Here is a 15,256-nt window from a genome sequence, read left to right as displayed (position 1 = left end):
TCTCTATGGAGATGTAAGAATGGAGAACAATGGTGAGTAGATAGGTGCGAATATGCGCATTCTGTTTCAGAATCAAACAACCATCATGATGATTGAGATGAATAGGCGGAACGGATCTTGCCCTACCTGAAGACCCGCGACATGTCAAAACTATGATGAAAAGGAAGAACATGTCAGAACCACCATCTTCATCATTTCCAACCAGTGTCGACCCTGATGAACTGACGAACAAGAGCAGCAACGCCACGATTCTCGAAATTGGAAAGAGGATTGAAAAAGAAAAGCACCAACAAGATTCTTATCATCCCGAGTTGAACCATTTCACGACCGACCTTATGAATAGCAGCTGCTGTATGGTAGTTGTTCATCATAATTCAATCGACGAACAAGCAGCAGCAGTAATTGAACTCCTCCATGAAGTTGCACAACAAGAAGAACCACAATTTAAAACTATGGCGATGATACTCCTTGATGATGAGATGAATGGACAAGCAGCAGCATCACACACAACAACAACTACAACAACAGACTGGAATGAGAGCATTGTTCAACTCCTTTCTTCCTATCCACGAGATGGTTCTCTCGGATATGGATGGGTCAAGCCAACATCCAAGAGTCCTCATCATCAGAGCCTCTCCTCGTCTGTACCTTCCTTTCCGACCTCTCCATTACTATCCTCCTTGACTTCTTCTTCCTCCATGAGCAGTTGCAATTCCACTCCTACTTCCTCCTCTAATACCAGCTCAATACTATCTTCGTTCATCATCACGAACAGTTCGTCCACAAGTCTTTCATCCTCTCCCCATGATAATGTTGAGCAACAGTCCCATCATCATCAACAACAACAACAACAACGTCTATGGAATGCTCTACAGACCTACCTCCCTCAAATCTCACTCCGTAAGCCTCATACGTCGCGACTCATAGCCACCATTTCAGAATTGGCTCGACTCGAAGAAGCAGAATCATTGAGGATGAATTTGCCCATCACGAGTAGTGTATTTGACAATGGTGTCAAAAAACCTGAATGCATCGTGAAACCCCTATTCACCTCAGTCGACGATTGGAAAGCCATTGAGAGAGAATTTTCTGACATTTTGAACTTGGCTCTTCCATCCCACGATAATTCTTGTAGTGATGACTGCAACCACGATCGAACGGATCTACCAATAGAAGCCCAATTGAAGACTGAATTGAATCGTCTCTTGATGGATTTTGAAGAGTTTCTTTGTTTGTTGCCACCTATTGTACAATGTTTGTGTGACCGTTCTCAGTTGCATTGTTGCATTTGTGGATGCACGAATTATGGATTTGCAAGAGATTTAATTTTACGACACCAACAAGTGGACAGAGAGTTATGTCACTCGAACGAGATACTGCTGTTGCCAAGTTTCAGCTCCACTCTGAAAGGCAAAAAACTCATTGCAGAGAAAAAGAAGGAAATGAAAATGGACTTGTTAAAAAAGCAACAACAAAGGCCTGAAAATCTTCATTCCATGATCATGCCTCAATTCTTTTTGCATCCGTCCTCCCTATTAAGCAGTATTGCTCAAACAGGTAGTTTTGGTGCTTTGAGTGTTACTGATTCGAGCATAATGAAAGCTGCAACAGAGAGCGGACTTCAGTCTTCGTCAATGAATCCAGTTCTTAGCATACCTTCGACGTTTTGTTGTGGCGTTACCTTTGAAATATTCTTTCGAGTATTCACAGAGAAGAGACATCCCAGGCTGCAGGACTTTTTCAACATTCAAGAATTGCTAAAAATCAAGAGGGATTGGTTTTGTGAAAAACAAGACAATGCAGCAAAAGACGATGACTCCTATAAAGAAGGTTGCTATAAGGCATTAATGTCACGAGGTCTCGGCAAACATGTGAATAACATTTTCGAAGCAAAGCAAGGCGACTTTGTACAATTTTGGAGAGTGAATGGTACAGGTCATAGCGTGATCTTTATGGGCCTCAAGGAAGATGAAATAACATTTGAATATTGGTCCTCTCAACGCTCCACAAATGGAGTAGGGTTTAACACTGAATCGTTGTCAGGTGTCGAACGATTTCACATTGTGAGATTGGTGTAGATCGTGTATGGATTGATTCCTGACCTGGATATTATTAACATTTCAAGTTATTGGTGGGAATACTCTTTGCTTATTTTGAGAGTGAGCGAGTATTGATTCAATGCAACAAAGAAGAAACCTGCTTGTTGTTTTGGTGGGGTTTCTTCCGTTTTATGACCAGAGCAAGATCAAGAATTCTTTGACAAAATATGGCTAACAGTGTGGCTTATTTGGAATGTTGACAAAGGGAGATGTCAAGTCAGACAAGATTTAATTTATTTATTTTCCATTTAAGGCAAACAATGAGGTTTTGTTATTACGGCTAACTTGATTTAAAATACGCAAACAGCATTCAAGAAAACAACCAGGCTTCCATCATTGTATCGTTTCTTCAACTTGATGATCAAAAATACACGGCGTAATTAACATTCATCAACATTCAACAAACTTAAAATTTAAATTATTTAATAGACTTCAACATGTACTTTGAAAATTATCTTCTCAACCTTGCCGGTGTATTCGTCGCACTCATACTCGTCTTGGTCACGATTGCCATTCTTCATCACTATCACAAAGATCGCTACATGACATATTTTCAAAAACGTCCTCACAAGAAGTGTGTGTTCGTGAGTGATGACGAACAAAAGAGATTACATCCAGGTGGCAAGACACCCCACCGAATTGTTTTTCCCTTGCAAGAATTATTAGATGATCAGAAAAAGAACAGTACATTATTGGCTGCCACTCGTCAAGCTGCTCATTACCTTCACAATTCCCACGCCAACAACAAAATGGCAACGAAAAAAGGTCTTTTAGGATGGCTTTGGAGAAATTTACCTTCCATTCCGTACTTGAGTGTTTGGATTCAATGGTGTGAAGATCCCATCTTGTTCTTGGAGAAGGCCTCTGAATTATATGGTCCCGTTTTCACCATTAGTTCCTATTTTAAGGAATGGACATTTATGGTTGGAGAAGGAGCCAACAAGTATTTCTTTGATGCTAAACCTCAAGTGTTGGATGAGCAATCTGCGAGAGAGTACTTCTACAAGCCATTGATGGTAAACAGTGCTACTCCTTCCATGAGCACCACTGCTTCAAAAACTTCGTTTAAAATTGAGACTGTCAATGCCACCAATTCTTCCAATGCTTCAGCTTCTACACAATCTTCAATGCCACCGACAACACCCTCTCGAAGTCGTGAAGAGATTTGGAATCAAGATTGGCTTTACAAATCAAAATCATTCATGCGAGAGGGCTTCTCAAACAAGAGAACTCTTGTGAAATATTTAGAAAACATTAAGCGAGAGGTGAGAAGCATTCTCTTCCATCAGCAACACATTAATTTGAAATTTGTGGATCGCAATGAGAAACCTGCCATTGCCGAGATGGAATTGCCAACTCCCAAAATTTTACACAAACATTCGGATTCTGTCTTTTCTGGAAGCTCTTCTACAGGCGCACAAGCGAATGAAGTGGTGGTTGTGAATGATCTATTTTCACAAATGTCCAAGTTTGTGGTGAGAAGTTTGATGAGAAGTATGTTGGGTTCTTCATTTGTCAAGAGACACGGTGATGAAGTGACAGAGAGTATTGTCTTTCTGGAATGTCAAATTCATAATCCATTTGTTACTCTGTATTACAACCATTTGAGATCGAATGTGTTGGAGTATCTGTGGATGCCCAGTCTTATTGAGCAAATCGAGACCAAGAAGAAGAGAGTTCATTACTTGATTTGTAATGAAATTGAGAGACGTGTGAAAATGATGGAATATGAAAATCTTGAAGAAGTTCCTTTTACACAACAACACAATCAAGCCTTTTCACAACAATCTCTTCCAGCCTCCCAGTCAACCTCTCAACGCACAAAGGAAGACATGACCAATCTCCATTCTTGTTACATTGATTTCATTTTGGAAAAAAATGGAACTGACAAATATGGTGGACTTCACAGAACCACTTCCATCTATGCCAATCATATCATTTGCTTGTTAGTAGAATCACTCGCGAGTGTTGCTGCCTTAGGATGGGCCATTGCGCATGTGGCAAGTGACACCGCTCTACAAGATCGTCTACGAATGGAAGTAAATCTCTTTAAGGAAAAGTTGGAAAAGGAATCGAGCAGTTTCATTAGATCCATGTGGAGTGAAGCCACATGCACTGCCAGACCCTTATTACCACACCTTTCACCTTCAACGGTTACTTCTTCACCACACCATTTAGAAGCAAGTGCTTTCACACAACCTGCAATGAATCTTTCTGGAGAAGATCTTGACATGACTGTTGACAGCAACATCAATGAAAATTCAGAAGCGCTGAGCACCATTACGGATACCAGTGTGACCAGTGGCAGCGGTGGTGGTGGTGGCTTAAGAGAAGAGGATGTGGAAGAACTTCGAAAACAAAGTCTGATCGAAGATGGTGGCGAAGCAACAGCAGCTGATGAAACTCAATCGCATCACACCTCCACTGATACAAACCCACCGGATAGTATTCCCTCCTTGTCCATTCCATCGTCACCGGTTCCTCCTACTGTGTGGAGTACAGTGAGCTCTACGGAGGATATGTTACGTGTGGTCGGCTCTAGTCAACCACCACCTTCCACACGATATCGATTTGCACCAAGACCTGTTCCTGTATTGGCAAATCCTCCCACTGGAGGCAATTTGGATACTCCACAAAGTTCTGATGGACCTTCGAATTCCAATGTAACACAAAGTGAAAACACCATGACAACTCCAAAATCGAATTTAGCTAAAAGAAGACCCTCATTGACATTGTTGTCTCCAGGAAATAACAACAACAATAGTTCTGTCTTACCACCTGTTCAATCCACACCTGCAGAGACCATGTCCACCACCTTTCCTCCCTCTCCTACTCATGTCCATACATTTGCTTCGACCGATCAGAGGATGAATGTGAGTGGTTCTTCCATGAGTACTACTAGTAGTGGTGTTGGCATTGGTGGAATTGAAAGCAGTATGAGCAGTAATTATAACCTTCGTTTGGTGGAATGCATTTTACAATCGAATGCCTGTGAGGATCCTCTGAAATTACTCGACTCGTGTCTGAAAGAAGCTGCTCGAATTTATTCCATGAGACTTTTTACCAAACAAACTCGAGAGAGTATGAATTATCATAATCTGACCATTCCTGCCAATCACTTGGTGAGCGTGTCACCCTTCTTTGTGCATCGTGATGAGAACTTTTATCCCTACGATGCAAATACCTACAGACCAGATCGTTTCAATTTGGGTGAAGTTGGAGATTTACATCGTTTGAAGGATGAAGAACATGCGTTTATTGGATTGGAAGGATTTTCAGGATCAAATTTCACCATGCTTTCCAGTAAGCTGTTCCTTATGGAATTATTATCGAATTATCAAGTGGAGACACCTCAATTATTTGCCTCTGATTTTACAGGATTTGGTTCGGTAGCAATGCCCATTCAACCCATTGCGCTCATTTTGAATCCATTGACTTGAATGTATTAAAGGTCTCATTCAGGAACACTTGTTTCCTTGTCTTATTGAATAACCTTGCATCTATGCAAGGTTATCCCAGAATCAAGTGGATTTATGAAATATTTGAATTTCCAAAATCTCCATTAAGCTTTTCCAAGTGTATGTTCATCAATTTTCCCATCTCTCCAATGCCTTCCTCAACAACAACAACAACACTTCCATCTTTCATCCCAGCAACATTTTGCTCCATCCAACTCTTGCTCATTCTCAAAGAACACAACAAGCTCCAATGAGGACCTCTCCAATAACAAGAACAACACGACTACGACTACTACCAACAACCACAAGAATAACCACAACAACAACAACACTAAGAACACGGAATCCCCAACAAACAACAATTTGTCCACTCCAAATAGCAAAAAGAACATTCCCATTGGTAGAAGCAACACGATCATTGAACTGTTGAAACAAGAGGAGAAGCGACTGACACAACTCAACAATTGTTGAACTAGATCCAGAAGAAAAGAAAAAATCCATGTTTGACAAACGACGATCCAGAGCCATCTTTCGAAGCAATGCTGAGAATCCAAGTGAGACATTTGACTTTTCACAACTTGATCAACACTTTAGGGCAATTTCTCAGTCAACTTCAACAAGTTGTGGCATTCCAGACCAACAAGTGGCAGCAAATGCCTCCCGCTGTTATCCAGTAAGGCAAGAGACTCTTCCTCCTCCAAACGACACCTCCGATATCAACACCCAAAAGTGTTCCATATCAGCAAAAATTGATCACACACAAGAAAAAAGAATGGCCAACATCAACATTTCGAGTTTGTATGACTCTCGTGACTATGACAACGAGTTCTCCACCTCTTCGTCCTGCTACTCTCCAACAGTAGCCACCATTGTGCATCGTTCGAATGGAAGCACTCAGCGTTCACCTCTCATTCAACAAAATGTTGAGAGATTGGTACGGAGTGATGCCTCATACTCTTCACCAGGTTCTTCTGACTATGCAGAAGGTGCTTCAGATGTTGCCGTAGTGGATGATGACGACGAAGAAGACTACGATGATCCATTCCATGACTTTGAGGAATATGATGATGATGACGAATGTGTATATGGTGATTTCGAATACAAATACTCCCTGATCATGACATAACCTTCAAGGTTATTTTCCCAAAATCTTAATCGAGATAAATTTTTCAGATTTTCAACGATCGAAAGGGCACCTGAAAATTCTATTTCATTATCATCTATATCCAAGCAAGTTAATTCTGTCACAAAAAGACTCTTGCTAATGGCAATGGAAGCTTCATTACCAATCTCATTAAGTGCCAAGTAGAGCTTGGAAAGGCGTGTCATGAAAGGACTATTAGAGAGTGCAATTACTGCTTTGGAATCGAGTTTGCAATTCGAAAGGTTTAGATATGTCAAATTTTGCATTTTTTCACTGCATGCAATGGCTATACCTCCTTCGCTTCCAATATTATTATTGCTTAGATTTAAGCGAGTGAGATTCCTGATGAACTTGCTGGTACATAGTGTAACAACAGCTGCAATTTCAATAGCATTTTCAGAAACCTCTAACACTCGCAAGTTGGTCAAAAATTCACTGTTGGAGAGGGAAATTAGGCCCTTTGAATGCATGTGTACGCCATTCAATTGTAAGTGTTGCAATTTTCTCATAGTTGAGCCGTTCGCCAGATATTGAACGCCTTTTTCCCATAGATCTGAGCCGTTCAATTGAAGTTCCCTCAAATTAGAAAAGTTTTGACTCATAACTAAGTTGATCATTGTTTTGCAGTTCAATTGGGTGGCATTAAGAAGTAAAGTTTGAAGATTCTTCAGGAATGGGCTTTTTGCAAGATGGCAAAACCATGTATCTGCTTTCATGCATCCAGTGAGATCTAAACGAGTAATATTTCTCATGTGAGGACTTGTTGCGATTAATCTTACCTCTTCCTGTCCAATTCTAGCATACGAGAGACTTAAATCGGTGAGATTACAAAAACAAGGGTTCTCGATAAGGGATTTTATCGCACCGGTGCTGACAGGAGTGAAATCAAATGTCAAATGTTTCAAGTTTCTGAAAGATGCGTTCGACAAAAAGTCCTTAATGTCCTTTCTTTTAGTTTCGCTTTCTTTAAATGTGAGTGAAGTCAAGTTATTGGTTAGACCGTAATGGTCTGCTATGATGTTCAGGATCATCGCATTGATTTCACATTGGAGGAAGGTCAATTTCTTTAACTTGCTCATGTTTGCACTTGATATCAGAATGAATGAATGCTGAAGGTCAAGATTTTCCACTTTCAGTTCAGTGAGATGGGAAAAACAATTGCTTTTTGCAATTTTTGCAATTTTCTCTTGAGAAGTGGATGTTGGAGGCAAATTGAAGTTCAATGATTGCAATTGTTCCATGGTCTCACTGTTGGCAATTAATTCTAAAGTTTCCTCTTTAAACAAGCGAATCTAGGGAATCTAATCCCTGTCACATTGATCCTTAAATGATTGGAGGTGAGACGATGAATGGCTGAATGAAGCCAGTCTGGAGACCGGTTTTTGAATCGAATAAAGATGGGCACTTTTAAGGCATTCGAGCACCACTGTCTAGAAACACTCATGCATCTTAATAGATGAGTTTTAAAATCAAGAAAGAGAAATATACTGACGATTAAATCGTCGTAAATTCCATCCATTCTTGTGAGTGTCTCTTCGTTTCTTGTTGCGAGCATTTGTTTTTTCTTTTTGCACTTTCTTTCCTTGTCATCTTTATGGTGAATAGGATCCTGCAATTTTCTCTTTCTGTCAAAGAGTTGCAAGCAATTTCTTACATGTTGGATGACCCATTCTTCATTTCCTCCCATTTCGAGAGTCAACCAATTATCCTGGTTCGTACCAATATTCAATATTCTCTCTCCTTAAAAGTTCATCCTCGTTCCTTCCTTCTCTCTACAGTTATTTTTTTTAAAACCCCAAAAAAAAATCTCGTTGTCAATCATTGAACAATTTCTGATCATCGTGTTCGTTCTTACTCCACAACTCTCTCTCTCTCTAACATCTCTTGAAACACAAATGTCGTTGCCCTTCTCTTGTCCTTTACCTCCTCCATTGGTTGCTGAAGACAACATTCAAAATAAGAAGATCATGCCAGCTTCGGGAAATTTCTATGAAGGAGAAGGTGGAGCTAGTATTCAAGGATCAGGCTCTGGAGATGGCGACAGTGCAGGCAGAATTATCTCTGAGGAATGGATCAAGGCAATTGTATGCGATATTAATGGAGATTATTTCAAAAGTATCGATTCTGAAGATCATCCAAATCATGCTCTCTTAATGGAGGATGCCAGTTTGTATCATGCTTTTGGAGATGAGATCCGATTCAAACCTTCAGCCGATCATCATACCCATCAGTTGCCTCAGATTGATCAGGAAAGTGGTATTGTGTTGAAAGGGAGTTACGGCTCAGATCCAAATCTCATCCTTCAATGCAATCCGAACATGTTGAACTTGGGGTGTTTCTCCCTTTTAATTCGTGTATTTGTCACGAAGGAATCAAGATCGATTGTGACCTTTGGAGGTTCGTATCGCTGGTTTGGCCTTACACCCACTCATGTGACGTTGAACAATCAGGATCAAAAATTTGAAATTTATGGAGTCAAATTGAATCAGTGGAATGAAATCTTTGTTTCTTTCAATAATCCACAACCAGAGTATGATGAGGAGGAAGTTAAAAACCCAAATATGGTGAAGGAAATTTTGTTGGTAATCAACGGAAGAGAAATGTCCATTCCTGTGTCTTGTGACATGGATATTGCCAAAGAAGATGACAGTACAAGATCCTTCGATAAGGAATTATCATTTGTCAATTATTCCAACGGAGCAAGCTTGATCGGGGTAGTTTCAAGTGTGGTTCTTCTCAACAAGTCTTGTCAAAATTTTGAAGAATTGGAAATGCTTGGTCGAGTCCTTTTGGAAAAACACAAGAAACCAACCAAGTCATACATGGAATCTTTGAAGACCATCTCTCAAATGACAATAGTTCATCCAGAAGAAATTGAATCTGTCACTCAGTTCGACACTACTTTATCAGAGAATCGTCTTGTGGTGGTGGATTTCTTTGCCACTTGGTGCTGTCCATGCAAAACAATTGCTCCCTTCCTGACCAATCTTGCAGGTAAATACCCAAAAGCGAAATTTTTGAAGGTGGATGTGGACAAGTTCCCTGAACTCTCAAGTCGATTCGAGGTGAACTGCATGCCAACCTTTTTGTTTTTATTAGATGGAGAATCTGTTGTATCTCGTTTAGAAGGAGCAAGCGAAAAGGAGCTTGAAAACAGAGTTTCTGAACTCGTTTCCAAAATTTGAATCGGACAGCCAAACATAATATAAATTCATCGCCTTGTTCAAACAATCTATCAATCATTGACATGTTGTAGATCATCCATTCAATGCACTGAAATTGCAATCAAATAGCAACATTTATTCTTGGATCTCTTCGAGTGAAGTGCCACTCAGAGCATTGAACAGAGAAGAGTGGGAAGCGTGCAGATATTTGCTTTGATTGGAGTCGATCTTCTTCTTCAAAATTTCTCTTTTCACTTGGGGCAACAGGAAGGACCGCACTAAATCCTTAATGTGACACTCTTCAGGTGTTACAACACTTCGGTCGCGTTGGGCTTGTTCTGTCAAACGCTCTTGAATGACGTCGTGGTGGGCTTGTTTTTCTGCAAGTTTCACAGAGCATGAGTTGAAGATGTCCAACAAGAACGTTGAGACAGTATCGTTGTGAATTTGGATGGTTTCAGCTTGAATTTGCTCTCTTTTGTGACGCTCTTCTTCCTCCGATTGTCTTCGTTTTGACTCCTCTTGCTCCCTTTGGCTTCGTTCCTTTTCTGCAAATTCGACCAATTGTTTCACTCGTTTCAACTCCTCCTGTCTTATGAGTTCCTTCGACAAGAAATCAAGTGCATTGCTGATAAGTTTGCCTTGTAAATTTTCCATGACAATTTCTCGAGTTTGGTCCATATTTTGTCGCCTCTTTTGCTCCTTGAAGACATGCGATTTTGCCTTTTCTCGTTCCTTTTGTTTAATTTCCTCGACAGCTTGAAGCTCCTTGATGAGCTCAATGCTTCTCTCTTTTCCTTCATAAAACTCTTCTTGGGCAGCCCTGCCTCGAAGTAATTTCTGAATAAATACGACTGCATTTTCGATATCATCAGCCATGACGTCTGTCTCTGCTTCCTCGAAAATCTCCAAAGTTGGTGTTGGAGGTCTCACAATGCGCGGCGTTGATTTGTACATTTCTTTAACTTGTTTAACTCTATCCTGAATATTGTCAACGGTCTTAGACTTTTCTAGATCATGAATGGCGAGTCTCAAATGTTCCTTGACAACCTTTTCCGCTCGATCCACATTTGATATGGTCTTGGATGGATCCACAATGACCGAACCTGTCTTGTCCTTGATTGGAAGAGCCTTGTGCTTGCTCTCTTTAATGAGGAATTTGTTCACTTGATTCATTTGAACCTCCTCTACTCCCAAAGGATCAGTGAGAAGAGCAGGTCTAATCTCATACGCAATGGTATTAAGGGCAGAGACTTGTCCATCTCGCAATAATGGAGCATAGGTCTTGGAAGCAGGAAATGCATATTCGAACAAAATGTCTCTCCTTGCCAATTTGTTTTCTGGATTGTCATACTTTTTGATGGTTCGTCGAATGTGCTTTCGCTTCTTCTTTTCAAGTTGTTGCAATTTCTCTTCGGCATCTTGTTTGATTTTCTGTATTCGTTTCTCGAGTTTGGATACACTTTTCATTTCTCGTATTTGTTCGCGAACCTCGAGTTTGGCTCTCACATGTTCAATTTGTCGATCTTGCATTTGAGCAATTTCTTCCTCTCTCTCCTTCCATTCGATCATTTCCAACTCTTTTAACATTTGCACTCGTCTCTTAAACTCTTCTTCGCCCACATTGGGGCCAATATTCTTTATCTGATCTTCGACTTGTTTTCTTCTTCGTGTTCTATCCACGATTTTAATGTGATCTTCGGTGATTTGTCCTCCTTGTCTTCCGTCCTCAAAAAATAGAGCATCCATTTTCATGTAATCTGGAAGATCTTTTTCCTGAACCACAGCATGATCTTTCTCGAGAAGGCTTCCATTATCAGCCATTCTCTTTTTGGAGACTGACCTTACTTCAGGGAAGTAAGGCATTGTTTGAGCCTCACTTTCTCTGTATATGGATTGTGTGCCCACCTCTCGAGTCGGTGGTGCTCCTCGCGTAAGGTCGCTTTCATTTTCCTCTTCAAAACTTCCCTCATTCAACATGGAATTCTCGTTATTTAGGGGTCTCTCTGTAATGTAGACGGTATGTTTTTCGTTCGTAGGCAAGCTCAAAAACTCCTCCTCTCGCATGGGTCCAATCACTGGTCGATGAAAGAATTTATATCGGTCGGGTCCTGATATCGTACTCTCTATGTGAGGCTCATTTCGCCCACTCTTTACAAATGATTTGGGAGGGAAATAATTAGGATTGTAGTTGTGGGAAGCCCCGAAGCGAAATCCGTACGATGGATGTAAACCATCATTAGGGCCAGTAAACATATTGTCATAATTAACCACTCGCTCCAATTTGAAAGGATTTGATGATTGTTGTTTGACCGCATCTCTGTACAATTCTCTCTGATCGGTTGGAGTAAAGGTTGATGTCTTTTTAGATTGAGTGAGGGTGCTTGAGCCACCTCCTCCGTTATTCTGCTGTCGGAGCATTCAATACAAATAAATAATAACTCTTTGGTAATTACAAAGTCTTCAATGATGACAATGTTCAAAAAATTGGTTCAATTACTAATGGTACAAAAATCTCTGAGAGACACTTGCTCGATATTTTCATGAATTTTTTTTTTGAAATTTGGTCCAACGGCTGTACTTGGTTTTGGCGGGTGTGTAGTTTCGAGGCAATATTCCTGAATATTGAAAATATTATTTCTTTCTTTTGCTCAACAAACTTCAATAATCGCTCAATAAGTGTCAAAACTTTGTCTTTGAGTCAGGAACTCGCGGAAAGATTCCGATCGATCTTCCTTTAAGAAAAGGATCAAACAAAAAAAAGAAAAAAGAGTAACCCTTCGCGCATCATCATCAGCCAATGATCAACCAAAATCCATTTCAAAACATTCTCGGAATGAACCCAAATTGTCAATTGACAATGAAATCACAACAACAACGATCTTTACAACATCTCGATGACTCGACACTCGGATTAATCTTTTCCTATCTTCCCTTGAATCAATTGGTCTTTCTGAGTGAATCGGGATTAGACCTTGTATGTCGGAGGTTTTTCCGAGTGTTGCACATGGAAGAGGGTGTCTTGTTGAACCTATGGCGACGATTGTACATGAGAGAGTACGAGAAATCGAGTTTGTGTCCAACATTTTCGTATCGGGAACTTGCTCATTATGTGTTGAACAACAATGACGAAAGAAGGAGAGAGGAGGAGCAGCATGATGCTCTTTTGGAGCAAATAGCCACCACCACCACCAGTAATGAACCAGGGGCTACAGTCATGAATATGATAGGTACTGATAATGATGATAATGACGACGAGAATATGGATAACACCACTCGAACATTTCGATCGGAATCAGAGGAGTGTTCAACATCTTGTCTCAATTCTCTTACCCATAATTATGATGGTCCTCCTTCTCATCCGAGAGCTCTCTCAAGTCAAGTTTTCCGTTGGCTCCTTGCAAACCTTATTGGCTCTCGAGATCGAGTTTCGATGGGGGGTGTGGAGATGAGAGAAAACTTCTCACTCGTGACACCTCTCTTGAGTGCTGAATCTCGTCATGTTCCCACATGTTTCTCAGTGTGTAATGTTTTGAATCGATGTGTGGAATTCATTGGTATTGGAACCTTTGATTATAAACTTCAAGTCTATGTGAGAGATTATGGAGAAGAGTTTTTGAAAGGTTTTCACCGAAAACGTCGACAAAGTCAAGCAAACAAGATCTCAATGTTGAGTGATCGATGGAAACACGTCACGACGAGTGAGGGAAATGAAGAGACCGAAGAGGATGAAGAGGTGACAATATCTGCCTCCTCATTGATCAACTCTGATAGCAAGTATCGCCTTGTGGATAAAACCATTCCGGCACATTACGATGAAATTACTTGCATTCGATTTCTGAATTCTCAATACTTTTCTCACACTCCTCGCTATTATCATGGTGAGAATCAAGCAAGTAGTAGTAGTAGTGGCAACAGTAGCAGCAGCAGCGGAAGCAATACTCACAAAATTGCAACCACCAATGGCGGCACAGGTCCCTCCTTACTCATGATCACAGGTTCTAAGGACAAGACCATTAAGGTTTGGAAAATTGAGTTTTCGCCACCATCTGCACAATATTTGTCGTCATCATGGAACACTAGCGAGTCATCATCATCATCACATGAGACTGTTTGTTCACCATCGATGGATTTCCACATTAAATGCATTGCAACCCTGTCTTCACACACCGATTGGATTCGAGACGTCATTCCAATCAGTAAGCATCCTGATAAGCTCGTATCCATTTCTAGGGACAAGTCCATTAAAATTTGGTCTCTTAATACCATGCAATTGAAGCACAGCATTCAGCCCAACAATTTGGTCTGGTGTATGGCAGATCATGTGGATAAGGGGCTCTTAATCACGGCCTCTACGAGTGGTGAATTGATCTTTTATGATGTTCATACGGGTCACATGGTCCATCACATGAAGCCACACAAAGATCTCATAACCAAAGTTTTGTACATTCCAACACTTCCAGCTGTCTCCTCTCACAATGATGTGCAGACATGCCGTAGAGTCACAAAATTCCAATCACCACCCTTAATGATTACATGCTCTTACGACAAATCCATCTCTGTAATTAATGCAAACAATTTTGAAAGATTGGTTCACATTGATGAAGCACATTCTACTCCAATATTTTCCATTTCAGTGCATGGCCAAAGACTCACCTCAAGCTCTGTGGATGGCTGTGTGAAAAATTGGATCCTCTCCAATTCCTCCTCGTCAATCACAGGTAATATTGTGGAATTGCAGGCAAGTATGGAACAATCTCTCATTGGTTACAAATTACCACAAGAACTTGGAGGCAGTAGAGGAACCAATATTTTTGACCTGAATGGCAACGTGAATCGACAAGTGAAGGTTGTATCATCTGTTCGAAGCAATAGCACCGAAGATATCATCATCTCGAACAACGATGCACACAATTATTTATGCGTTTGGACCTCCAAGCATCACAAGGATATGCAACTCATTCGATATCCTTTGCCCGATGTTGTACTCAATCCGAAAAATCATTATTCCATTCAACAATTATTGAAAGTATTGCCATCCGAGATTATTGTCAAGGATTTCACAATTTGTGGAAATCGTATTATTTGCTTGCTAGAATTTGTGCCCACTGAAAGCACCACTTCGAATCGTTCCAATGCAGGGAACAACGGAGGTCGTGCGCATACTCATCATACTGCTCAGAGTGTGTTCATGCAAAAAAGAGGATGTGTTTGCATGTGGCAATTGTAATGTGCGTATTATCGAATGAGTATTACTGTCATCACATTATTACTACAGTCTTATAAATTAGCAGTCTTTTGTGGCTTTCACAACCAAGCATTTAAAATTATAGTGAAGTTTGTGAAACGAAATCAGCTTCATTTTTATTTTTTTAAAAAAAAAATCAAGTC

At 40.4% G+C, this 15,256-nt stretch overlaps 6 protein-coding genes across 6 annotated transcripts; 5 read left to right on the top strand and 1 right to left on the bottom strand.

Moving 5' to 3' along the window:
• Window positions 1–170: 170 nt before the first annotated feature.
• FDP41_004355 (uncharacterized protein) lies at window positions 171–2,078 on the top strand (the record flags this gene model as incomplete). Its single annotated transcript, XM_044707760.1, has 1 exon — window positions 171–2,078. The coding sequence occupies one exon, from the start codon at window positions 171–173 to the stop codon at window positions 2,076–2,078; it is 1,908 nt and encodes a 635-aa protein (XP_044561169.1).
• Window positions 2,079–2,536: 458 nt separating this feature from the next.
• On the top strand, window positions 2,537–5,539 carry FDP41_004354 (uncharacterized protein; the record flags this gene model as incomplete). Its single annotated transcript, XM_044707759.1, has 1 exon — window positions 2,537–5,539. The coding sequence occupies one exon, from the start codon at window positions 2,537–2,539 to the stop codon at window positions 5,537–5,539; it is 3,003 nt and encodes a 1,000-aa protein (XP_044561168.1).
• A 517-nt stretch (window positions 5,540–6,056) lies between these two features.
• Window positions 6,057–6,683, top strand: FDP41_004353 (uncharacterized protein; the record flags this gene model as incomplete). Its single annotated transcript, XM_044707758.1, has 1 exon — window positions 6,057–6,683. The coding sequence occupies one exon, from the start codon at window positions 6,057–6,059 to the stop codon at window positions 6,681–6,683; it is 627 nt and encodes a 208-aa protein (XP_044561167.1).
• A 1,913-nt stretch (window positions 6,684–8,596) lies between these two features.
• Window positions 8,597–9,886, top strand: FDP41_004352 (uncharacterized protein; the record flags this gene model as incomplete). The annotated part of the gene is made up of 1 exon (XM_044707757.1): window positions 8,597–9,886. The coding sequence occupies one exon, from the start codon at window positions 8,597–8,599 to the stop codon at window positions 9,884–9,886; it is 1,290 nt and encodes a 429-aa protein (XP_044561166.1).
• A 114-nt stretch (window positions 9,887–10,000) lies between these two features.
• FDP41_004351 (uncharacterized protein) lies at window positions 10,001–12,286 on the bottom strand (the record flags this gene model as incomplete). The annotated part of the gene is made up of 1 exon (XM_044707756.1): window positions 10,001–12,286. One exon carries the CDS (start codon window positions 12,284–12,286, stop codon window positions 10,001–10,003), a length of 2,286 nt encoding a protein of 761 aa, XP_044561165.1.
• Window positions 12,287–12,725: 439 nt separating this feature from the next.
• FDP41_004350 (uncharacterized protein) lies at window positions 12,726–15,095 on the top strand (the record flags this gene model as incomplete). The annotated part of the gene is made up of 1 exon (XM_044707755.1): window positions 12,726–15,095. The coding sequence occupies one exon, from the start codon at window positions 12,726–12,728 to the stop codon at window positions 15,093–15,095; it is 2,370 nt and encodes a 789-aa protein (XP_044561164.1).
• Window positions 15,096–15,256: the final 161 nt, after the last annotated feature.

Source organism: Naegleria fowleri, assembly GCF_008403515.1.
Source record: "Naegleria fowleri strain ATCC 30894 chromosome Unknown tig37, whole genome shotgun sequence".
NCBI lineage: Eukaryota > Heterolobosea > Eutetramitea > Acrasida > Naegleriidae > Naegleria > Naegleria fowleri.
Note: the sequence above shows the minus strand (reverse complement) of the source record. Positions and strands in the feature narration are given on the sequence as shown.